This window comes from Leptopilina boulardi, unplaced genomic scaffold (assembly GCF_019393585.1).
Source record: "Leptopilina boulardi isolate dan_hultmark-lab unplaced genomic scaffold, ZJU_Lbou_2.1 LbouV2_330, whole genome shotgun sequence".
NCBI classification, from domain to species: domain Eukaryota; kingdom Metazoa; phylum Arthropoda; class Insecta; order Hymenoptera; family Figitidae; genus Leptopilina; species Leptopilina boulardi.
In genome coordinates this window covers 1,492,449-1,519,477 of record NW_026137897.1, presented here as the reverse complement: position 1 = coordinate 1,519,477, position 27,029 = coordinate 1,492,449, and the positions used below count along the sequence as shown (strand labels likewise).

Genomic DNA, 27,029 nt, shown 5'->3' with positions numbered 1-27,029 from the left:
TAGAAACAAGATTTTTTAGAAAATATTTTTCCCAAAAACTGTCTAAAGAATCGTTGGGTATAACGTCTATTATTATCGTAACTGAAACTGTTAATTTCAAAATGTCATAACTTTTTTTTAAAAAATCGTATAATAATTTTGAAAAATGAGTTTTAAAGCTAAAGAGTTGTACTATATGCGATCTTTTCGTCGAAAATTGAAAAAAAAAATTTCTATCCCAAAAAAATTATCAAAAATGTCTAAAATGGCCATTTTTTGACCTTTTAGGGTTCATTTACTAAAAATCCTGACGTGATGGAGCATTTTGAAGGTCAGATTCGTTTTCAGCACATAAAAAACTACAAGAAACATGTACAGCCATTCTAAAAACTGAAAAAAGTTAAATTTTGCAGGCCTGTGATCAGATCTAAATTTTTCACACTTAATTTTTTTTTTTTCCATAGCTGAACGAGATTTCGGTGATTCAAGGAAGCAATGGTATGCCAGTTCATCCAGTTAATGCAAGTAAATACGCTGGTATTTTTGGTTCAGTATACAGCGGTGGTTTTCCACTTGAAAAACAACCAATGACACCAAGTAACGGTCCATTATTGGGTGATACAAAATCAGCATTAGCCTCTGGATCAATGTTATTTCAAACACCATCACCAGCCCATTCACCTGGTGCTCCATCATCAAATACTGGTAATCAAAATTCAGCAAGTATGCCAGCATGGAGTGGTGAACCTCTACAGCATCACTATGAACGTGATACACCATCAAGAACTGAGAGCAATGCAACACCACCATCAGCACGTTTACCACCTCCACCTGCACCAAGAGGGGAAGGTCTAGCCGCATGAAAATTTTGCATTTCCGTTCCTCGCTACATACCCTCAAAAATTTGTTCCCGCTGATTTTCTCTTTTTTTTTGAGAAAAAAAAAATAAGATTCGTGATTCCTTGTCTATCTCCGTCCTGCTAGGAATGTGAAAATGAAAATTCCGGAACTGATCAGGGACTTTAAATCACGCATTTTAAATATCAGTTTAAGTGTTTTAAAAAAAGGTGTTTCCGCATTTTCCCCCCGCACTAAAAGGAACGCCAAATTGTTCCACATATATACATATAGTCTTCCTTAAATAATCTATTAACGAAAATTGCTATACTCGAGGCTAGTTTCAAGAGACATATCCCCCCCGAACGGTTTTTGCAGCTGAAAGAAGACGTCATGTTCCTATTATCACACTAGTCTTAACATGTAAAATAATAAAAAAAAAAAACGATCTTTCGAGAAAAGGATCTGGGATTGTTTCGAAATTATATAAATAAAAATTCAGTCAAATTGATTGAATTCATAATAAACGATTGTCAATCCGTTCGATACTGGAGGCGATTTGCGGCGCCTAGACTGAGCTCTCTGTTTATATTAACTTTTTAGACAGTTAAAGCCACAAGACATGTGGTGCCGTGCTTAGTAATTTTTTTTTTCTTTCGTTCAGCCTCCGTATCAGGACCGTCCAAAATCGCGAAAAGTGATGGTCTCGCTTAGGATTCTAGTTGTCAAACAACATATGATGCATATATAGTGCATATATAAATACATGTGCATATGGAAATATATATAATAATAATAATTGTATACAGAATGACCATATAAAATGAATTTTTTTTTTTTGAATATAAAATTCGAATATATACAACTAATATGGTGATTCTGTATACCAAGAGCAAATGTCTTGTATACAATTTCGAAAAAAAAAGAATGTGTGTGTGTGAGAGAGAGAGAAAGAATAAATGAATGAATTTGTACGCAGAAGAAAGAGAGAATATTATTTCTAATAGAAATTTAATGTAGACGCGGGCCCGGCAGCGCCCCTCGCTGTGATATGAGAGGAGCAGCCTGCAATCACTAAACCAATGTACTTATTTCCTGTATCATAGTATTATATATTATATTATATTAATAAATTAATTATTATTATATTATTATTGTGCGTGATGTAACGCGACATTTTTCGTACATACACACACACAAACACATCAACGTAAATTTACGTACAGACTCAGTTTGATTGGAAGGAGTTTTTTTTAGAACTCAATTTCAAAAAGTCTAATATGTTTTAAGTTCTAAGTCTATGCTTTAAATTTTATGCCTTAAGGCCAGGTCCAAGTCGAGTCAGCTGTTCCTTTGAAGTTTCAATGGAACAGCTGACATGACTTGGACCTGGCCTTAAATATTAAGTTAAAACATGATACTTAAGGCATAGTTTTAATATATACTTAAAGCATATAATAATTAAGACTTAAAGTCTTAAGTCTTATGCTTTAAGTATTAAGTCTTATATGCTTTAATTTTTAAGTCTTATTAAATCATAAGGTTTAGTCTTAAAACATAAGACTTAATGTCTTAAATCTTGTGCCTTAAGTATTAAGTCAACAATGCTTAAGGCATATTTAAATATTAAGTTAAGGCATTATAAGACTTAAGAACCTTGACACCTAACCTTAGAACTTAAGGCAGAAATTCTTAAATCTTATGTATTAAGTTCTAAGTCACACTCTCTAAATCTGAATTAGTCACTTTTAACTAATGCGCAGATTCGATCATTAAATAAATTAGTAACTTTTTTGACTAATTTTTAGTCAAATATGACTAGTTGGTAGTAGAAAACTACTAATTCCACTAATTTTCAGTCAAAAATGACTAATTAGTAGTAGAAAACTACTAATTCTACTAATTTTCAGTCAAAAATGACTAATTGTTAGTAGACAACTACTAATTCAATTAGTAAGGTTACTGCTTCAATTAGTAAACTTGAATAAATGAATTAGTAGTTTTCTACCATTAATTAGTCTTTTTTAACTAAAAATTAGTAGAATTTGTAGTTTTCTACTATCAATTAGTCAATTTTTGACTAAAAATTAGAAGAATTAGTAGTTTTCTACTATAAATTAGTCATTTTTAACTAAAAATTAGTCAAAACGGTTACTAATTCATTTAATGAACGAATCGGCGCATTAGTTGGTAGTAGAAAACTACTAATTCTACTAATTTTCAGTCAAAAATGACTAATTGGTAGTAGAAAACTACTAATTCTACTAATTTTTAGTCAAAAATGACTAATTGTTAGTAGAAAACTACTAATTCAATTAGTAAGGTTGCTGCTTCAATTAGTAAACTTGAATAAATTAATTAGTAGTTTTCTACCATTAATTAATTATTTTTAACTAAAAATTAGTAGAATTAGTCCTTTTCTACTATCAATTAGTCATTTTTAACTAAAAATTAGTCAAAACGGTTAGTAATTCATCTAATGAACGAATCGGCGCATTAGTCAAAAGTAACTAATTCAGATTTAGAGACTATGCTTTGAATCTTATGCCTTAAGTATTAAGTTAAAACATAATACTTAAGGCATACTTTTAATACTTAAAGCATAATACCTATGGCTCAAAGTCTTAAGTCTTATGTTTTAAATATTCAGTCAATAATGCTTGAGGCAAAATACTTAGAAATGCCTTAAGTATTAAGTCAAGGCATAAAACTTAAAACATAAAATTTTAAATTCTATACACGGAAAAGAATCTTTTTCTGCAACAGCGATATGTTTCTCTAGAATAGCAAAAACTTTCTCTGTTTTAATGAAACATATCTTTATTCCAGTGAAATTTTTCGTTCTTCCAGGTGAAGATTTTTTTTCCGTGTATACATTAAGTAAAGGTATATAAAGTCCTATAATCTTATGCATTCACAGAAAATTAAAAGGCATTAAAATAAGTTGCAACGCTTATTATTTTAATCCAATTTTGCTTATTTTAATACCAAAATGTATTAAAATAAGCCAAATTGGATTAAAATAATATGCGTTGCAGCTTATTTTAATGCCTTTCAATTTTCTGTGTTGAGTACTAAGTCAAATAGTGCTTAAGGTATAAAAAAAAGGTTACAACATTTAAGACTTAAAGTCATTATTCTATTTATTTATATATATTTTTATTTTTAAATCTCAACACTCTACTACCAATCATTCTTGAGTATGTTATGTTAATTTATAGTTGCGTACGAATGTTGATTCAAGTCTGATGAATTATTTTTGAGGCTTTTTCCTTATTATAATTTTGCCTGTGCCTAGTATACGAACTTAACCGACCAATGAACCAGTGATTCAGTTTAAGAAAAATCATACATATAGTGATAAACTTTTGTTAGAAAATTTAAGTACGAAACGTATGCGTACTACTTTTAAATCCACCCTCAGTTTTTTTTTTTAAGATACTTTTTTGGTTGCATAATGTCACCAATATATATGTATACATCATTTATGAGTGTGTGGCTATAATCTGTTTTGCATTCCCTTTTAAAATATCAAAATTTTCTATATCGCGAGTGAATATACAAAAAAATAAAGAGACTGAAAACAAATCTTTTACATATAAATATATATAATATCAAATCATATATTTCGGAAATAGAAAACAATGATTCCATATATTTGTAACTCGCGGTAAGAGAAACTTGCATTTCCTATATAATTGCCTATGTGTATTTCGTTTAAAAGGGGACATATTTTTTGTCAGAGAATGAAAAAAAAAAAAAATACTCAAAGTATTCGATAAAAATAGAAAAAAAAAATGAGGCACGGACACAATTAGTTAGAAAGGATAATGTAAAAGTGAAATTTATTAATTAGTCATTATTTATTGAGCTTATTTAAAAAAAAAAAGTCAATCGTATTAATTTTTTCGAGCATTTACGATATCATGTGATTTACGCGATACCAAAAAAAAAAAATTAAAATTAATGAAATACATGTTCCATTACCGTGGTAGGAATCTTGATTTCAGATATATAGCATAATGTGTTAATAAATTTTTTTTTTATATCGTTTGTTAATTTTACTTCAAAATTAGGTTATAACACTCGCGGTCCCAGTTTCGGTTTCCTTCTTCAGTATGCGCAATGTTTGTGTATTCTGCTCTACATGCAGAGATATATCTAACACTGTTTATATTAAAAAAAAAAAAAAAAAAAAATGAAAAAAAAATGTAAAAACACTATCCACGTGTGACTGGAAGCATGCAGTTCGGCTTGCAAGGCGAATTTAGTATTTTAAAACTTCCTGTGTTAAGATTACGAAATGCAGACAAATTTTTTTTTTATATATTTTCATTTTAACGAAACAAAAAATAATTCTTAATCCCAGATCGCCTTTCAAGTTGAGTTTTGGGCATAATATATGTACGACACGAAAGCATATCGACATTTTTGTATTTAAAAAAAAAAAAAAAAAATCCAAAATATATTTATACGTTGGTATAATTGTAAACGAATTCCGAGACATAAAACATGTAGCTTAGTAATCACTGTCAAATGTACAATATCCATTAATCACATGCAAAAGAACATCAAAAGAAAAACCATTTTTTTTTTTTGAAGTAAATATATATATTGTAGTCGAAAATCTTATATAGAACGAAAAAAAAAAAACATCACTATGGGTTGGTATAGAGAAATTTTTTTGTTTTTCAAAACCAAAATTCGTTTTAATTTTTTTGATCAAAAAAAAAAAAGAAAGGTTTTGAAGAAAAAGGACATTCCAAAAATTGTGGACTGAATTCTACTTTGATGCCTATTCGATAAGAGAAAATTGTATAAAAAATGAAAACGATAGTAACAAAACAGTGCAAAAAAATCAACTCAAGTGCAAAAAGCTATCAATTTCAAAACTCTCATTGTCGAAAAGGCCTCGGAATGTGCTTATATAGTCATGATCTCACGAATAAGAAAGTTCCTCAATAATTCGCGACTAATTATTGAGGATTAATTTTAACGAATTTATCGCAGAGAGAAAAAAAAACTTCAATATGTATCACAGCTATCATTATAAACTTGCAAAAAAAACGCTCATTTTTAAAAATAATAATAGAATATCCTTCTGCAAAATCAAATCTGAATTTTCTTAAGAAAAAATAGAAAAAAAAAAAATTACGAAATGATGAATAGGAGAGAATTCTCGATATGTACATGCGGAGCAAATTAAAAGGCAGATAGCTATATATATATATATACAATACACATATAAATATATATATATTGTAAATAGAAAAAAATATACATATTGAAAACGTGTGCGCAAACATAAGAAGTTGATTAAAGAACCTTTATTGACCGTCTTCGAGGCAATATATATATATATATAGTCGATATGTACACGTTAATGCAAGTAAACCTACCAAGATTTACACGATAAGTAGCATTATTGTAACATGTACGTACTATGTACAACGCAAGATTATGTTAGTGGGTCCGCGCGCATTTGATCATGCAGCCTGATTTAATTAGGTTTTTTTGATCTCGCGATTTATCATATATATATATATATATAATATGCAGTACAACGACTATACGTTCTGTGAATATATATATATACATATATATGATTGTGGTCCGCTCGTTGTCCAAAAAAAAAAAAAAAAATGTTGCTTATAACGACATTATGTTTCTTGTAAATATTGTATAATCCGTGTATAAATATGACTCTATTAGTTATGAACGTATCATTGTAGTTAATTACGTTAAAAATCATTATATCTATATCACTTCAACAATAAACCATTATTATAACAATGAATCTATTTTTTAATTATTCCTCTTTAATTTTTAAAAAAAATTTCTATTATTAAAAAAAAAAATTTTAATGCAGTTTTATATCCTACTATCCTATTCATCAATATTTAAAATAAAAAGATAGTTCACTGACGCCACCGCCAGGGGGGGTGCTAAACGTAACTGCTGCCCTAAAGCCATCTGATTGGTCGATATAACACAGGTTATAATTTAAATTATTTAAATATTTTTATGCAATTAGATTTAACAAAATCAATTTTTCTTAAATTCTCCGTAATTTTCGATTTCATATTAGTTTCCTGCCTCTGTTCAATGACAACCCGGATGACATTCATGAATTTATTCGAAGATACATTTTATATAGAACTAGCAAAATTAAACGAGAGCAAGCGCGCCAAATTGAGTATTTAATTGTTTTTTTATAAAGAAATTAAAGATTAATATTATCAATAATAATTTAATTTATTAGAATATTATTACATATTAAATGATAATAATGAAAATTATATGTTTACAGGCCTCGGATTATACGACTTTTTCCGAATTTTTTCAAAAATACGACTTTTATCGACTTATTTTAATAAAATGCGACATTTTTTTTACATTTGAAAAAAAATGTAAATAAAATACATTTTTTTTAGTATAAAATGTAGATCTTCTTCAGATCTTCTTCAATTCAATTATTTAACAAATTTTGAACTAAAATGATTCTTCACTAAATTAATTATTTTTAATAATTTTAATGGAATACATCACAAATTCAATTATATCAAAATTATTTTTCAAATTAAAATTTTTATGAAATTTAACAATTGTTTATAATTTAAAAAAAATATATCACAATAAAATTGAATTATTTTTCAAAAATTTCAATTCAAAATAAACTAAAGTTCTATTATTTTCAAAAATTTCAATTCAAAATCAACTAAAATTTAACTAAAATAAAATTATTTTTCAAAATTTTAATTGAAATTCAATTATTTAAAAAATTTTCAATTTAAAATCAATCAATTACTTTCAATTCAAAATGAACTGAAATTCAATTATTTTCCAAATTTAAAATCAAATAAAATTTCATTATTCTCAAAAATTTGAATTCAAAATTAATTGAATTTTCAATAATTCGAATTTAAAAGCATCTAAAATTTAATTATTTCTAAAATTTTCCATCGAAAATTTTTTCTTTTTTAAAATTTAATAATTTCAATTATAACTCTAAGGAAATTCAATTATTTTTAACTATTTTAATTATATTCTTTGAAATTTCAACTATCTGAAACCATTTTTCAATATTAAAAATGATTTATTTTTAATTAACGCACCAAAGCACTCTCTTACAACAAATTGTCATTCTTTTGTGCGGTGAATAGTAAAAATTTTAAATTTGTTTTAAAGGAAATCAAAGAGATTCCAAAAAAATCTATACTATCTATATATTAAAGTTTCAATTAATTTCAAAAATCTCAATTTTAAATCTTTGAAAATTCAATTAAATTTAAAAAATGTTTTCCAAAAATTGTTTGATAAATTATTTTTAGTTCTGTAAAATTTAAAAATTGTTTGAAAATTAACAATATCTTTTGAAATTTAATTATTTCTAAAAATTTCAACTTTAACCCTTCGAAAAGGATTATTATTAAAAAAAAAATTTTTTTATTTAAAAATCTGTAAAATATTTTTGTTAAAATAAAAAACAAATTCACTTTTTTTGGAATATAAATCGACTAAAACGACTTTTTTGTGTCTTTAAGTTGATTCGAGGCCTGTGTTTTTATAATTAATATTTAATAGGTATTCGTTGGCCCCTGGTACCTTAAAAATAAATTTTTAAAAATAAATTTTTTTCAAATTACTATCTTGCACGAAATTTCCTGGCGCATCTTTTTTCTCATCATAAATTTTTTGTATTTGTATACAATTTTTAAATCAATATACAAGTTTAAAAAAAATTTCGTTGGTAAACGTTGTGTACTTCAGCTTCGTGAATTGAATTTTCGAATTTGGATTTTTAAAGAAACTTATTCCGAAATTTGGAAACACAATTATACAACTTTGGCAAAAATGAGAAAAAGAATTGTAAAAATTTGACACGTCATAAGATTACTATTCAAAAAACACGTGAAATCAGAAAAGGCCAACTTCAAGTTAGGACAGAAGGACAGACCAAGCATTTTATTATTATATAATTATATACTATAGAATTCTTTTTATGTTCCTACAAGGTGAATGAATAATTAAAAAATAATAAATATTTTTAACGAATTTTTTTCTGGGAAATTTGAGAAATTCTGATATATATTTCTTCAGCTTGGAACCTTATGTTTAGAAACTGAATTATTGGTTTAAAATACAAATTTCAAAACTTTAGTGATCTTACATCTATGGAGAATAAATGAAACTATTAACATTGCTAAAACTCAAATGATAATCGATTAGTTACCGATCGAGAAAATGAAGAAATACACTTTATCTACACATGGTACAAAAAAAGTTTTTTTTTATCTTTTAATAGCAATTTTTCCAATTTCTTTTAATTGTTTAAATAATTTTAATTAATTTTTAATTTTTAATTATTGTTTGTTTTTCCGAACAATTATTTGTCTTTCTTTCTAAAAAAAAGTGATTTATATTTCTATACAAATTTCTAGAAAACATGCGCAAGTAAAAAACAAAACCCCGCGATTTTTTAAAAATATTAAATAGTTTTTTCACTTTCAAATAATATATCATTTGCAATAGTACAAAAATATTTTATATAAATTTTTAAACTGAATTCTTTACTGAAAAAACAAATTTAATTTTATTAAAAAATAAATCAAATATCAAATCAAATCGATATAATTATTTCTGTTAACAATTAGTTTTTGCAAAACGAAAATTGATTTTAGCGATTTTTTGGCAAATTCATATATATTGTAATTCAAAAGTTAAAAAGAAATTAAAAAGAAGAATGACAAAATTAAGAGGACAAACTCCTATATATTAAAAATAAATAAATTCAAAGTAGAGATTATTTCAAAAAAGCAAAATACATACATATGATAAATATATGTAAGTAGAATATGAGGATTATATTAAATCCCGGAACAGTATTGAAAATGAAGAGAGAAGCGCGCGCGCTGCTGTATCGACCAGATTTGAGCCGTCAGGAACGAATTTGCGACATGCAATTATTGTCGTCAAACTGACGGCTACGCCTCTAGATCGTCTATAATAATATTCTAATTTCAAAAAAAAAAAATTAAAAAAGAAATCTCTCTTCACTAAAAAAAAAAAATTTAGTGCAATTAATCTATATAACAAGCCTAAAAATATTTTAAATGTGATGAAAATAAAGTATCAATCGTAGAATTCATTTTTAAAAAAATTCACGTGAAAAAAAGAAAACAAAATTTTATAGAGAAAAAATGAAAAAAATATTTATTAAAAATTCATGACAACCACGAAAAAAATTTAAAAATGGTGCGATTAAAAATTGACTATCCAAGGTATGTAAATTATAGTAAAAGTTAATAATTCTTTACAAATAAAAAAAAACAAATTTCTTTTTTACAAATGTGTAAAGCAGAATTATTATCCAAAACATATTGATTATATTCTTAAACTGTTGATTTTATTTTTTTTATTAGAGTATTTTATTTCAATTATTTATTATTTTTATTATAATTTTTATTAAATGTTTATTTAATAATGAATTTATTTTTAATTATTTTTAACAATTTTTTTTAAATACAATTACTTTAAATATGAAAACTTGAAAAATTTTAATGTCATAAAAAAAAACACTGCAAAAAGAAGTGTTTTATTTGGTATCTAAGATACTTTTCGACAAAAATAAAGCACTTATTTTTTTTACAGTGAAGTAATAAAATGTTATCGTAGGAAAAAATAAAAATAAATGTTGTGACGTCCCAAGGCCCTTAAAAATTTATTTAATTTTTCTTTCCTTTTTTTAATGATAATAATTAACTCTTAATTTTTTTATTTTTATTAAAGTATGGAGTATCGGAATCAGAGAGGAACCTTAGGTTAAACCATTAGTATTATTAATTAACATCTTTTTTTTTGTGTCCGGATAAAATATATAATACCTTTATGTCAACTCTCATTTATTATTATTCTTTATATATGTACATATATATCAGTAATCGTTAGAGAGAGTGTTAATTAGAATTAGTTACGAATCTTTTTATTTTATTTTTTTTTTGTAATAATCATGGTTAAATTTATAAAACATGTTCAACTTTAATAAACAACAAATTGTTAAACTCGCAAATGGTGCAAGGGCCGTAAAATTGTAAAAACATAAAATTGTAACTTAAGCTTCAAACTCTTAATCCGTATTTTTTCTAAATCTCCAAAATGTAATAAAAGAAAAAAACTTATGCCTATTTCAGTTCGAGTTTTTCGTTAGAGGATAACCATAAAATAGTTTTACATATTGTTAATCTGGGTGAACGGACGATTGCTCTGAGAGATAATGCGAATGGATTCGGAAGGGAAATAGTACAGCACCTCCGAAAGTACATCGCCCTGGCCTAAATCAACATCAATAAAATTTGGGTTGTCGCCACTGCAATAAAATCTTAGAAGGTCTAAAGAAGCAATTAGAGCCTCCTAAATGAGACTCACCAACACAGACTCATTCTTACACATCCCCCACCACCATTCAAGGAGGGATGAAATTTGGCAAATTGTGGGAGTGGAAAATTCAAAAAGAGGGGACAGTTCTGCCTTTTTTTTCCCCGGGACACGTCACCGGTAGCTTCCAAGTTTTCACCAGGAAAACAATCAGACAGTCTTTTCTAAGCTCTTCACCCTGGATGTACCTTGGTCTCATCGCGGGGTAGAACACTGTATTCACTCATCAATTTCACCTTCAAGTTCCAGCCTAGGCCGGAGTTCGCTTCTCTCTCTGAGCAGGAGTCCAAAAAAAAAACCTTAGGGTCAATCAACAATTGTTTCCTCTTTCGACACTCTTCGAGCTGTTTTAAGTATTTAACATTGTCTATATCAATAAATCAAAATTAAATTTTATTAATTCTCTGTCTCAAATTTTTATTAAAGAAATTAAAATAAATCCGATTAATATTTAATTCAAAGAAGGAACTAGGTGAGACCTCTCTTTAAATGGGACTACCCATCATCCTTCACTTACCGCTCGGTGAAGGATAAATACAAAATTTTAAGTGAAGTAATTTGAGTCGTTTTCCTTTTATTTATTTAATAATCGAAAAATTTCTCAATTTACGTAACAGGGAAATTTTTCTTGGTGACAGCGGTGGGATAATAGTCCATCAACTAGTTCTTTCTTTTTACATCTCTTTTATACTTTGACTATTTTACTCTTGCTTATTGTTATATTATAATTTTACTAATTTTCTTTTGTACCATTGTGATTTAGGTTGTGCTTTTTAAGTGTTTCGTGAGTGTTGTGTTTTTTTTATCGTGAAAATAATAATAAAATAAAGAAAAATGGCTGAGGTAGATTTGTCCGCCACGATGGCCACCGCTTTTTCTACTTTTACAAACTTTTTCTCGTTACAAACCGCGTACGCGAGTGTTCCTACATATGATGGAGAAAAGCCGGAGTTACGTGAATTTATTCGCGCTATTGAAACCGCGTATAGTACGTTATCGGGAATAGATGAAAAACAATTTGTCACGGGCTTAATGGTAAAAATCGTGGGCAACGCACGCGAAACGATTGAGTCAGGACAAAAATTCGAAACAATAGAACAGCTGGCCGACCATTTACGTGCTTATACGCGTCAAAATAAACATTCCATTCAATATTATCTTCGCGAAATGCAGTTAGCTAAAATTAACCGTAACGAAAGTATAGTCGACTATGGAGCTCGGATAAAACAATTAGTGAGCGGCGCTAAAGCTGCTATCAAGACCACTTATAAGTCAGCAAACGAAAATGATTTAAAAGCAAAAATTGCGTTAATTAGTGATAGTGCTTTGGGCGCGTTTATAATGGGATTATACGGTAGTTTGGAAATGCGTGTGTCAACTCGTAAACCCGAATCTCTCAACGACGCGATTACAATCGCTATTGAAGAACAAAGACATCTCGATGAGATATCAGAAAAACACGGTTGGCAATCACGCGAATCGTTACCTTCTGCCCGATTTCAAACTCCATTAGCATTTCGTCCGGGTCCCGTTGAAAATCGCCCTTATTTAATGCATCGACAACCATATTCAAATCAAGCTAATGTGCCACCCAGACAACAATTTTTACGCGATAACAAAGTAGAATCGGTAGCAGTAACTTCTAGCGAACCAAATCTACTTCCTCCTCTTCAATTTTGCCCAAATTGTTGTTTAGATCTCGAAAGTTTAACCTTTCCTCAATATCAAAATACTCTCCATAGTGTCATGCCTTTAGAAACGAGCCAAACATTAAATTCAACTATACCTATTGTAGATTCCGTAGATTCTCATCAAGGGCATATTAATCCTGAATGTTTAAACTCCAACAGCGCTCGCTCAGCGCCACGGGCGAGCGCAGCTCCCAAAATGATTCTCAAATCTGCGACCTCGAATCAACCGCAAGAGAATCTGGTACGGTACATTCGTGCGGGAGCACTGTGGGAACAGTCGACGAATGCCCAGAAATAAATATAAAATCGCGAGACTTTCGGACAGGTAAAGCGAGGTTTTTAATTGACACTGGAGCCACTGTCAATCTTATTTCCATTAAAGCTTTACATCCGGACACGATGATAGACACACAAGATCAACGAGTAATAACCGGTGTTACTTTTTCTCAAATCGCTTCTTTGGGTTCAACACAATTAAATATTTTCGATACGCAAGTAACTTTTCATGTCATGAACGAAAATTTACCAATCCCAGGTGATGGAATAATTGGAGTAACATTTTTGCGTCAAGTTAAAGCCGAAATTTCTTTCCATTATAATACCATCGTTACAGATTGCCAGCCGTTGCGTCCCATACCTTTCGTAACTTCGTCGAGAAATTCAGAAGGCGTTAAAAGAGAAGGTCGCGGGGAAAACTGTCCCATTTTTAGAATACAAGCGCGAAGTCGCCAAGTTATCCCTATTAACGTATCAAACGAAAAGATAACCGAAGGTTATCTTCCGCGACTCGACGCAGGAGACGGTCTTTTTATCGGTAACGCGGCCGTGTCGGTTAAAGATGGTAAATGTTACGCTTTGGCCATAAATACCACGGAGTCTGACATTTGCGTACAATTAGAACCACAAGAAATTATTCCTTGTGATTTTGCAGATTCTGACTCATTCGAAAACGATCTTTGGGCAAGCGAATCTGACACCGGTCAAAGCATAACAGTAATTGAACGAGTAAACAAAGTTTTAAAAAAGGTCGGATTAAATCACCTTGACACGGAGCAAAGGATACACGTGCGCGAATTAGTTGAAGAATTCCCCCACTTATTTCTATTACCGGGCGACGATTTACCGGGAACTAATATGGTACAGCATGATATTCCCACCACCGACGATAGACCGATAACTACCAAACAATATCGATATCCTCCGGTGCACAAAGCGGAAGTTAGACGGCAAATCGCGAAATTGCTTAAATCGAAGGTGATTAAACACTCAACATCCCCATACAATTCTCCGTTGTGGATTGTCCCTAAAAAACCTGACGCTCAGGGCAATCGGCAATGGAGAATGGTGATTGATTTTCGCGATTTGAACGAAAAAACGATTGGCGATCGGTATCCGCTTCCTAACATATCCGAAATTTTAGAAAATTTAGGAGGAGCAAAATTCTTTTCCGTATTCGATTTGGCTTCGGGATTCCACCAAATTCCCATGAATTCTGACGATAGTCCAAAGACTGCTTTCTCGACCACTGATGGACATTACGAATATCTTCGAATGCCCTTCGGATTAAAAGGTGCCCCAGCGACTTTTCAAAGGCTCATGAATCGAGTATTATTAGGCCTCAATGGCGTTGAGTTATTCGTTTATCTCGACGATATAGTTGTTTACGCGTCCTCGCTTCAGGAACATAAAATAAAAATCAAAAATCTGTTCGCTCGTTTGGAACACGCGGGACTCAAACTCCAACCAGAAAAATGTGTATTCTTGTCGCCAAAAGTATGCTATCTCGGTCACGAAATTTCGGAAGACGGGGTACGTCCCGATCCAAGATTGTTAAAATCTATTCTCGAATTTCCTGTTCCTAAAAATGTAAAAAACATTCGTCAATTTTTAGGAATCGCAAATTATTATCGCCGATATATCCCGAATTTCGCAAGTCGAGCCAAACCGCTTAACAACCTGCTAAAGAAAGATCAACCCTTTGTATGGGAAGAAAGTCAGAAGCTAAGTTTTTCTGACTTGAAAGACGCTCTCAGCCACCAACCTGTACTAAAATGCATTCAATGGGATAAACCTTTTATTTTGACTACCGATGCATCGGATCATGCAATCGGGGCTGTTCTAAGCCAGGGCGAGTTAGGTAAAGATCATCCAGTCGCTTATGCTTCGCGCTCTTTAAATGCCGCCGAAAGAAATTACTCTGTAACTGAAAAGGAATGCCTCGCGGTGGTTGAATTCACAAAACATTTTCGTCATTTTCTCATAAATGACGCGTTTACTATTGTGACGGATCACCAAGCACTCGTTTGGTTGCATGGAGTAAAAGACCCGTCATCTCGATTAATGCGTTGGCGCCTGAAATTATCTGGCTATAGATACAAAATTCAATATCGACCAGGAAAAACATTGCAAAATGCCGACGCACTATCTCGGAATCCAGTTGATTCTAGTGTGGCTCCAATTCTGGTTTTGCAAGATACACCAAGACCTAAACGAGGTCGCCCGCGGAAAAGGGTTAGCTTTGAGAATCAGCCCGCGAAAGACAACGCACAACCAGATGATTTAGGGATCGGTACCCGAGTTAGATTGAGAAAACAAGCGGCACGTGAATCAGATCCTTTCCACTCGTTTAAAGTAAGGTACGATTCATCTTCCGAGGATGCGGATGTAGATTCCGACACTGAGATTCGTAATTCGCGTTATAGGAAGCCCACACATCAAGATGGTGATATTGATTTTGCACCAAGTGACTCTGAAAGTCCTACTCGAGAACCTGAGGAAAATGTGGAAAATTCTTCCACGTTGATTTTACCTTTTAGACCTGAAGCTTCCGATTCAGACTCAGAATCAACCTTGGTTGAAGAACAATTAGAAGAAACTGTCATTCACGACCCAGTTTCAATCGATTCTCGACAATCTCAAGAACAGAACTCTCTCCTGCATGAATTGGCCCCTCTTGTCAATTTTAATTCAAATCTGTTTTCAACCCCCACTCCTGGACTATCTGTCGAAACAAACAATAACAACGATCTAGTTTCAGAAAGATCACAGAATCACGCTATTCCAACCCAAGACGTCTCTCATTCTGAACCTTTTGTAGTTGGTATTTACGAGTCCATATCACCTAGTATACGTAAACAGAATGAAGGAAATTTAAATGAACAAAATTTGATTGAGGGGACCGGACCTCCCGTAATTGTTCGATCTCCAGATACTCTCACTCTATCACGCGATAATTACGTTCATTTTCTACCTGCGGATTGTAATTTTATAACAAATGAGTCGCTTGCCTTATCTGACTTAAATTTTGTCCGCTCCGAATCCTTGAGAAAATGTTGTCCAAAAAAGGGCCAAGTAATTATCTCGCAAACAGGTAAAACGAATACATTTAGTGTGATATACAAAGATAATTATTATGACCACACTTCTCGCGAGGATATTTTATGCAGCACTCGGGCATTGAAAGAAGCTGTAAATAATATCTGCGCAACATCTTTTCGAATTCCTAGTTTGCCAGACAATTCCAAAATAATATCGACAATCGAATTCGAAAAAATGATACTCGAGGTTTTTAGTGACGTAGATGTGAAAATCACCATGTGTAAAGGTGAGGTAACTATTCCGCCCCCTGAACAAAGAAAGACAATCATTCGGGAATATCATTCAAGCTTAGCGGGCGGTCATAAAGGTTGTACTAAGACTTACAGACGAATCCGAGAACGTTACTACTGGACAGACATGAAACGCGAAATTGACAATGCTATTCGTCATTGTGGTAGTTGTCAAAAACAAAAATTAGTTCGTATCAAAACACGTCAACCAATGGTGATAACAGACACGCCCTCAGAACCGTTCTACAAGGTAGCACTAGATACCGTAGGCCCCCTTCCTCCCACTCCTTCGGGAAATAAATACATATTAACAATACAGGATTGTTTCTCTAAATATTGTTTAGCCGTCCCCATACCGAGGAAAACGGCCCACCAAGTTGCTGATGCTTTCGCTAGACATCTTATCGCTCAATTCGGGACACCTAAAATTATTCTCACCGATCGAGGAACCGAATACAACAATCAGATCTTCCAACATCTATCTGATATTTTCAAGATTAAATTAGATATGACGTCTGCATATCACCCTCAGAGTAACGGAGCACTCGAACGTAGCCATCAAGTGATATCCGATTACTTAAAACATTTTTTAGATGATTATGAAGACTGGGATCGACTACTTCCCTTTTGTATGTTTTCATATAATACTTCGATGCATGAAGCAACTAAATTTACCCCGCATGAAGTCGTTTTCGGAAAGCGAGCTCGATTTCCATCTTCACTTCCTTCTGCGGAACAGTTGCAAACTTACGGTTCTTATGTTTCTGATTTAGTTGTCCATTTAGGCGATATCAACGACATTGTCGAAAAGAATTTAGTTCAAGCTAAAGAACGTTCAAAACAAATTTACGATCGTCGAGTAAACCCTCAAACTTTTCGAGTAGGAGATCTAGTATATGTTTTGCGCGAACCACGCGTAAATAAACTCGATAGCCATTATGTAGGACCATATCCAGTTATCGAAATCCTAGAAAAAAATAACCTCTTGTTGGAAGATCATAAAGGAAACCGAATTTTGAAACATGCGGATAAGATCAAACACGCTCATCTACCCGATCCTAATATGGAACTATAATTGTTCATGACGATTCGAATCATTATTTTATTTGTCTTCATTTTTTTTTATTGTAATAGATATCGATACTCTTTTTTTTTATTACTTTCTTTATTTATTACTTAAACTTTAGTTAACTAATTAAATTTCATCCTAGTAAATAAATTTCTGGTTATGGGAATATCAAAAATAAATAAATAATAATTTTAATATTAAAAATAAAAAAAAATTTAATTAATTAAAAAAAAAAAATATATATATATATTTTTTTTTTCTTTTTTATGTATTTTATATGTTTTAATTTATGTATTTTGATATTGTCTTTTAGATTTGTAAAACCATACATAACTTCTACCAATAAATAGTGTTTTCTTTTCTAGTAATATTATTAAATTTTATTGAATAAATAAGTTAATATCATTTAAACGTTATGCAAATTCAAAAGAACTATAGAACAAGAAAAGTATCAGTATATAAAAGTAATGATCTGATGCTTCGCGCTAATAATTTATATAAATCAAGACTTGATTTTGATACCGTTCAAAATTAATGTTTAGATCTTGTCTAATGTGACAATTAAAACTCTCTGGTTCCTTTCTCAGATGTGTGTGAGATGTGTGATTCTAAATTTTCCTTTTATGTCCTACAATTCTTATTAACTAATCGAAGCTCACCAATGTTAAGCCTTAATTCACAATATAAATGAATATGTATCTGTTTAACAACCGAAATTTTGGCACTTTAATGTATTAACTATACTAATATTTTTACTTTTACTAACTCTTTTCCGTACATCCATGTAATTATGTAATAACTTAAATTCTTTTATATATACTAATGTTGTGTTGTGTGCTTGTGTGTTAACTTTCGCCTAAACTTAGATAATACTAATCTCTACATAGATATTTAATCTTAATGTAAAATCGCTTACAGTATCTAACCTTCCAAGAATAAATTATAAAATTTTACAAACGCCTCGGTATTGCTTATGTTTAAAAACAAAACAAAAAAAATCTTAATTCCTGTATCACAATAATTTGCGATGTTCGCTACACCGACTACCCCGATGTACCGTCTAAGAAGGGGGGTGTGACGTCCCAAGGCCCTTAAAAATTTATTTAATTTTTCTTTCCTTTTTTTAATGATAATAATTAACTCTTAATTTTTTTATTTTTATTAAAGTATGGAGTATCGGAATCAGAGAGGAACCTTAGGTTAAACCATTAGTATTATTAATTAACATCTTTTTTTTTGTGTCCGGATAAAATATATAATACCTTTATGTCAACTCTCATTTATTATTATTCTTTATATATGTACATATATATCAGTAATCGTTAGAGAGAGTGTTAATTAGAATTAGTTACGAATCTTTTTATTTTATTTTTTTTTTGTAATAATCATGGTTAAATTTATAAAACATGTTCAACTTTAATAAACAACAAATTGTTAAACTCGCAAATGGTGCAAGGGCCGTAAAATTGTAAAAACATAAAATTGTAACTTAAGCTTCAAACTCTTAATCCGTATTTTTTCTAAATCTCCAAAATGTAATAAAAGAAAAAAACTTATGCCTATTTCAGTTCGAGTTTTTCGTTAGAGGATAACCATAAAATAGTTTTACATATTGTTAATCTGGGTGAACGGACGATTGCTCTGAGAGATAATGCGAATGGATTCGGAAGGGAAATAGTACAGCACCTCCGAAAGTACATCGCCCTGGCCTAAATCAACATCAATAAAATTTGGGTTGTCGCCACTGCAATAAAATCTTAGAAGGTCTAAAGAAGCAATTAGAGCCTCCTAAATGAGACTCACCAACACAGACTCATTCTTACACATCCCCCACCACCATTCAAGGAGGGATGAAATTTGGCAAATTGTGGGAGTGGAAAATTCAAAAAGAGGGGACAGTTCTGCCTTTTTTTTCCCCGGGACACGTCACCGGTAGCTTCCAAGTTTTCACCAGGAAAACAATCAGACAGTCTTTTCTAAGCTCTTCACCCTGGATGTACCTTGGTCTCATCGCGGGGTAGAACACTGTATTCACTCATCAATTTCACCTTCAAGTTCCAGCCTAGGCCGGAGTTCGCTTCTCTCTCTGAGCAGGAGTCCAAAAAAAAAACCTTAGGGTCAATCAACAATTGTTTCCTCTTTCGACACTCTTCGAGCTGTTTTAAGTATTTAACATTGTCTATATCAATAAATCAAAATTAAATTTTATTAATTCTCTGTCTCAAATTTTTATTAAAGAAATTAAAATAAATCCGATTAATATTTAATTCAAAGAAGGAACTAGGTGAGACCTCTCTTTAAATGGGACTACCCATCATCCTTCACTTACCGCTCGGTGAAGGATAAATACAAAATTTTAAGTGAAGTAATTTGAGTCGTTTTCCTTTTATTTATTTAATAATCGAAAAATTTCTCAATTTACGTAACAATGTTACTATTTTTTCTTATCGTTTTAAATAACAGAAAAATAAGTTTTCATAAAATGGTATAATTTTAAAAAATTGATAATACATTTACAGTGAATATTTGAAAAATCAAATTAAATATAATATTTATAGCTTCTGGTGGAAATGTAGATTATAAATTTTTCTCAGTTGTATATCAAATATACCCGCGATAACTTGTTCCGCCTGTTTTCGATAAATTTCTATTGCGTTTTGATTCTAATTTAAAAAAAAAAAAAATCATAATTTCATTGTTTGCAAAGTTTTTCTAATTTTAATTTGATTTAATTTTCAATTACCGACTAAATAAAATAAAAAAAAATTCTAAAAGTGCATCGAACAATTTTCAATGGGTCAAAATTTCGAAGTAAAATTTTATAAGAATTATAAAATATATATTATAATATATATATATATATATATTATAATATTAAAATTATAAAATTAAAAATTATAAAAAAATTATAAATGGGTGATTCTCCGCGTAGCGCACAACTTAATGTCCCTCGTATTTTTTAAAAAAATCAATTGCACATATTGCAATAAATCAATAACGGGAAAAACTAATTTCTAAACAAAAGCCCACAGTCGTTTTTATTTAAAAATTTATAATTTTACTTAAAAAGCTGTTTTAAGGTGCCAAAACGTCATGATATGACCTGTCCCCCAAACTGCTTTCAGAATTAATTAATTATTATTATATTTTATGTCAACTAAAGTGTAGTAGTATTAGTTCAGTGAATATAAATATCATGCATCTTAAATAAAATATTTTATTACCTTTCAAAGAACAATTTTTATCATAAAATCATTTAATTTAATTATAGAAGCAAACTTATAACAAATATTCTATAATTATATTTAGAAAAAGAAATATAGAATAATTAAAAAAACAATTATTTTCAATGCATAAAAACTTGAAAATCAAAGTCAAACTGTTTCAGTATTTTGTCTCCCATTTCAAAGAAAATAGATTTAAAAATCATACCAAATTTTTTTCTTATTCCTTATGACTCCCATAACAGAAATTCACTTGAATTTTTGATTTTTGTCAATTTGGTTAATAATGACAAGCTGTCCCCATTTACCCTGAGTTTTCAAATTTTTGGGGGTAAATAGAGACAGCTTGTCATTATTAACCAAATTAACAAAAATTAAAAATTCAAGTGAATTTCTGTTATGGGAGTCATAAGTAATAAGAAAAAAATTTGGTATTATTTTTAAGTCTGTTTTTTTCAAATGCGAGACAAAATACTGAAATAAAAAAAAAATAAAAAAATCTCAATTGGTTCAACTATTATATATTTACTACAAATTTTTTTCAAGTTTTTTCATCCCTTAATACAGTAATATACTTAAGGAAACTTTTTTCTTAAAACTTTCTTAGAAACTATGCTGTCCCCATTTACCCCCAAATTTTATGAAATTTTCTAAATTTTGGGGTAAATGGGGACAGTCAGTCAGTAAATAACAAGTTAAAAAAAATAAACCCGCAAATATTACCTTTTAAAGGAAAAAACTTACGTAGTTTGTGAAAAATAGCGATTTTGTCCCCATTTACCCCAACTGACTCTACTTGATTATTAAATATTAATTAAAATTATTTTTAATTCATATTGCAGAATTAAAAATTATTTTAAAATCAGAATGTCCAGTAAGACTTAAAGAAAAAAATTCCCTGACTTTTCTCTGATATATTTTTTTTAACTAAAATTTGATTAGAAAAGAAATTTTTTTATTGACTATTATTATCACAGAAAATTAAAAGGCATTAAAATAAGCTGCAACGCTTATTATTTTAATCCAATTTTTCTTATTTTAATCCATTTTGGTATTAAAATAAGCAAAATTGGATTAAAATAATAAGCATTGCAGCTTATTTTAATGCCTTTTAATTTTCTGTGATAATAACTAATGCCATAGTAACTAACTGTCACCATAGTAACCAATCCCACAGTAACTAATGCCGCAGTAACTAATGCCGCAGTAACTAATACCGCAGTAACTAATGCCATAGTTATTAACTGTTACCATAGTAACTAATGCCATACAGTAACTAATGCCGCAGTAACTAATGCCATAGTAACTAATGCCACAGTAATTAATGCCTCAGTAACTAATGCCGCAGTAACTAATGCCGCAGTAACTAATGCCGCAGTAACTAATGCCGCAGTAACTAATGCCGCAGTAACTAATGCCGCAGTAACTAATGCCGCAGTAACTAATGCCACAGTAACTAATGCCGCAGTAACTAATGCCGCAGTAACTAATGCCGCAGTAACTAATGCCGCAGTAACTAATGCCGCAGTAACTAATGCCGCAGTAACTAATGCCGCAGTAACTAATGCCGCAGTAACTAATGCCGCAGTAACTAATGCCGCAGTAACTAATGCCACAGTAACTAATGCCACAGTAACTAATGCCGCAGTAACTAATGCCGCAGTAACTAATGCCGCAGTAACTAATGCCGCAGTAACTAATGCCGCAGTAACTAATGCCATAGTAACTAATGCCATAGTAACTAATGCCGCAGTAACTAATGTCAAAGTAACTAATGCCACAGTAACTAATGCCTCAGTAACTAATGCCGCAGTAACTAATGCCGCAGTAACTAATGCCGCAGTAACTAATGCCATAGTTATTAACTGTTACCATAGTAACTAATGCCATACAGTAACTAATGCCGCAGTAACTAATGCCATAGTAACTAATGCCACAGTAACTAATGCCTCAGTAACTAATGCCGCAGTAACTAATGCCGCAGTAACTAATGCCGCAGTAACTAATGCCGCAGTAACTAATGCCGCAGTAACTAATGCCGCAGTAACTAATGCCGCAGTAACTAATGCCACAGTAACTAATGCCGCAGTAACTAATGCCGCAGTAACTAATGCCGCAGTAACTAATGCCGCAGTAACTAATGCCGCAGTAACTAATGCCGCAGTAACTAATGCCGCAGTAACTAATGCCGCAGTAACTAATGCCGCAGTAACTAATGCCGCAGTAACTAATGCCGCAGTAACTAATGCCACAGTAACTAATGCCGCAGTAACTAATGCCGCAGTAACTAATGCCGCAGTAACTAATGCCGCAGTAACTAATGCCGCAGTAACTAATGCCATAGTAACTAATGCCATAGTAACTAATGCCGCAGTAACTAATGTCAAAGTAACTAATGCCGCAGTAACTAATGCCACAGTAACTAATGCCATAATAACTAACTGTTATTATAGTAACTAATGCCATAATAACTAACTGTTATTATAGTAACTAATGCCATAGTACCTAACTGTTACCACAGTAACTAATTCCACAGTAACTAATGCCATATAGTAAATAATGCCACAGTAACGAATGCAACAATAACGAATGAAATAGTAACTAATGTCATCACAGAAAATTAAAAGGCATTAAAATAAGCTGCAACGCTTATTATTTTAATCCAATTTTGCTTATTTTGATCCATTTTGGTATTAAAATAAGCAAAATTGAATTAAAATAATAAGCGTTGCAGCTTATTTTTAATGCCTTTTAATTATCTGTGATTCCGTGTATCATTTCGATAAAAAAATATTTTTAAAGTTTCAGACACCAAATCGTGCGCTACGTGGAGAATCACCCAAATATATATTGAATTTGTTTATAAATAAAAGAGTATAAATAAAAAATAAATGTATTTTTTAATTTTCAATTTTAGAATATCACTTAGTCAGCACAAGTAATACTCAGAATGATCATCAAATGAAGAAACAGATAAAAAAACTTGTGTGCCTAAAAAAATGGCTGATAGTGATAATTATATTTATATTAGGATATTTATTTTCAATTAATAGTATTTCATTCCGACAATTTCGACTCGAATCGTACTTAAATAATTTATCTCAAGGTAAAAATTTAAATTTAAATAAATAAAAAAAATTCATTTAATTAAATTGAACACAGAAAATTAAAAGGCATTAAAATAATAAGAAGCTTATAATAATAAGAATAAGCTTATTTTAATGCCTTTTAATTTTCTGTGAAATTAAAAAATTGTTAATTTAAATTAATTAAAAAAAATTTTTTTATTTCTGTTATAGGAAATGATATTGAATCACGGCCTCATTTTGTAGTTTTAAAAAATTCGGGGTACCTAGTACAAAAGAAAGGATGTCATATTCCAGCAATGGATCCACATGATTCGGCAATTAAAAAATATATTGAAATCGCTAAGCCTATAAAATGTAATAATGAAAATTATTTATCGCTTATAGAATCAAATAATACTGCAATTTTTATTAATAATAAATCAAAAGAGCGTTTCTATAATGAGACTGAATTTGCCGATTGTTGTTGGCAAACATTTTGGCGAACTGAAAACGAAGACAATTCATATACGTGAGTAACAAAAAAAAAAATCAAAACAAAATATTTTTTATTACTTTATCAATTTTATTAATTTTTTTAGACATGAATTAGAATGTCATAAATTTCAAGATTCAGTAAATATCACTGAAGAATTCATTAAAGTTAAATGCTCAAAAAATAATAAAACTATTTATCGTGATTATCATGCATTTTTGCCTAAAAAACCAAATATCATGGAACGAATTGAAAAAAGAAAAAAATCACATTCAGAATTACTTAGTTTATTAATTATTGGAATAGATTCTGTATCAAGACTTAATTTTCATCGAATGATGCCAAAAACAGTTAAAACTTTACAAAATCTTAATGCTTTGGAAATGTTTGGTTATAATAAAGTTGGTGAGAATACATATCCAAATGTAATACCAACATTAACTGGATATTCTAGTGAGGAAATAGAAAAAATATGTTGGAAAAATAAAAAAACACCATTTGATAAATGTCCATTTATATGGAAAAATTTTAGTTCATCTGGTTATTTAACAATATTCGGTGAAGACGCTTGTGATATTTCAACATTTAATTATTTAAAACCAGGATTTCGTCAACAACCAACAGATTATTATCTTCGTCCATTTTGTTTAGCAGCTGAGAAAGAAATTGGTAATCATCATAAAGTAAATACAAATCTTTGTTTAGGTGGTAGAAAAAATTTTCAAGTTCTACTTAATTATTCATTTAAAACAGCAATGGAATTTAAAGATAAACCATATTTTGCCTTCTTTTGGCAAACAAGCCTAACTCATGATTATTTAGAATATGCACAATTAGGCGATAATTCATATAATGAATTTATTATGAATTTAGAAAAAAATAAACTTTTAAATAAAACGGCATTAATATTTATGAGTGATCATGGTTTAAGATGGGGTTCATTTCGTCAAACTTATCAAGGTAGAGTTGAAGATAGTTTACCATTTGTATTTATTGTATTACCAAATTGGTGGAAAGAAAAATATTCAATTGCATGGATTAATTTAAAAAGAAATACCAAAAGTTTAACAACAGCATATGATTTACATGAGACATTAATGGATTTATTAAATAATGAAGAATTAAATGAAAAATTAATACGAGAACGTGGGAAAAAAATTTTTAAAAATATAAAACGTGGAATAAGTTGGTTTCTTCCAATTCCAGATTATCGTACATGTTCAATGGCTGAAATTCCAGAACATTGGTGTATGTGTCATGGTAATAAAAATGTTTCTCTAATTGATTCTAATGTAATGAATAGTGGAAAATTTATAGTCAATGAATTAAATCGAATGCTTGATAAATTTCCCCAATGTGCTAATTTAACGTTAAAACGATTAATTGATGCAACAATGTTAATGGAAAAGGAAAAAATTGGAAGTAAAATAAAAAAAAGTGAAACATCAGCACCTTGGTTTGATTTTACAATAACATTGGAAACAATACCGGGTAATGGAATTTTTGAGGGATCAGTAAGATACAGAAATGATAGTAAAAAAATGGAATTAACTGGAACGATTAGCAGATTAAATGCTTATGGAAAGCAGAGTGCCTGCATTGATGATTTTAATATGCGTTTGTACTGTTATTGTATTTAGAGATACATATCTTTTTTGGGAGAAAATATGTGATATTTTATAGGGAATAAAATTGATTATATATTGTTGAATAACATGTGTTTTTATCTTATTTTTGCAATTTTTTTTGCCCTTATCTTTAAAAAATTAATGTTTTTCTTTATAATTTTTTTTTTCACTTATTAACAAACTAGCAAAATTAAACTCGCGCCAAATTGAGTATTTAATTGTTTGTTATAAAGAAATTAAAGTTTAATATTATCAATAATAATTTAATTTATAAGATACGTTTACAGGCCACGGATTATACGACTTTTTCCGACATTTTTCAAAAATACGACTTTTATCGACTTATTTTAATAAAATGCGACATTTTTTTTTACATTTGAAAAAAAATGTAAATAAAATACATTTTTTTAGTATAAAATGTAGATCTTCTTCAGATCTTCTTCAGATCTTCTTCAATTCAATTATTTAACAAATTTTGAACAAAAATGATTTTTCACTAAATTAATTATTTTTAATAATTTTAATGAAAATACATCACAAATTCAATTATATCTAAATTATTTTTCAATTAAAATTTTTATAAAATTTAACAATTGTTTATAATTTTAAAAAAAATATCACAATAAAATTGAATTATTTTTTAAAAATTTCAATTCAAAATAAACTAAAATTCAATTATTATCCGAAATTTTAATTCAAAATCCAATAATTATCCAAAATTTTCAATTTAAAATTTAATTATTTACCAAGTTTTCAATTTAAAGTGAAATAAAATTTAATTATTTTCTAAAATTTCTATTCAAAATTAATTATCCAAATTTTCAATCAAAAATGAACTTAAATTATATTATTATCCAAATTTTCAATTAAAATTCAATTATTTCCCAAAATTTTCAATTCAAAATAAAGTAAAACTCAATTATTACCCGAAATTTTAATTCAAAATCCAATAATTATCAAAAATTTTCAATTTAAAATTTAATTATTTACCAAGTTTT

The 27,029-nt window shown here is 29.8% G+C and overlaps 2 protein-coding genes across 8 annotated transcripts in view; both read left to right on the top strand.

Moving 5' to 3' along the window:
* LOC127285170 (homeotic protein spalt-major-like) overlaps positions 1-6,613 on the top strand; it is a 76,325-nt gene extending 69,712 nt beyond the window's left edge. For 4 of the 5 annotated variants that reach the window (XM_051311028.1, XM_051311027.1, XM_051311029.1 and 1 more), the window contains one exon: positions 444-6,613. In XM_051311028.1, coding sequence (XP_051166985.1) covers positions 444-842 — 399 coding nt within the window. In that variant the 3' untranslated portion in view covers positions 843-6,613. The remainder of the gene's footprint in view (positions 1-443) is intronic. The other variant, XM_051311032.1, reaches the window with a different exon arrangement.
* A 3,127-nt stretch (positions 6,614-9,740) lies between these two features.
* On the top strand, positions 9,741-26,117 carry LOC127285172 (uncharacterized). Of its 3 annotated transcripts, none has more exons than XM_051311035.1 (4): positions 9,741-10,097; positions 23,760-23,948; positions 24,142-24,439; positions 24,510-26,117. In XM_051311035.1, the coding sequence occupies exons 2-4, from the start codon at positions 23,804-23,806 to the stop codon at positions 26,041-26,043; spliced, it is 1,977 nt and encodes a 658-aa protein (XP_051166992.1). In that variant the 5' UTR covers positions 9,741-10,097; positions 23,760-23,803; the 3' UTR covers positions 26,044-26,117. The 3 variants fall into 3 exon arrangements, with proteins under 3 accessions (XP_051166992.1, XP_051166994.1, XP_051166995.1); XM_051311037.1 differs by lacking the exon at positions 9,741-10,097 and adding an exon at positions 20,208-20,429; XM_051311038.1 differs by lacking the exon at positions 9,741-10,097 and having other exon boundaries at positions 23,736-23,948.
* Positions 26,118-27,029: the final 912 nt, after the last annotated feature.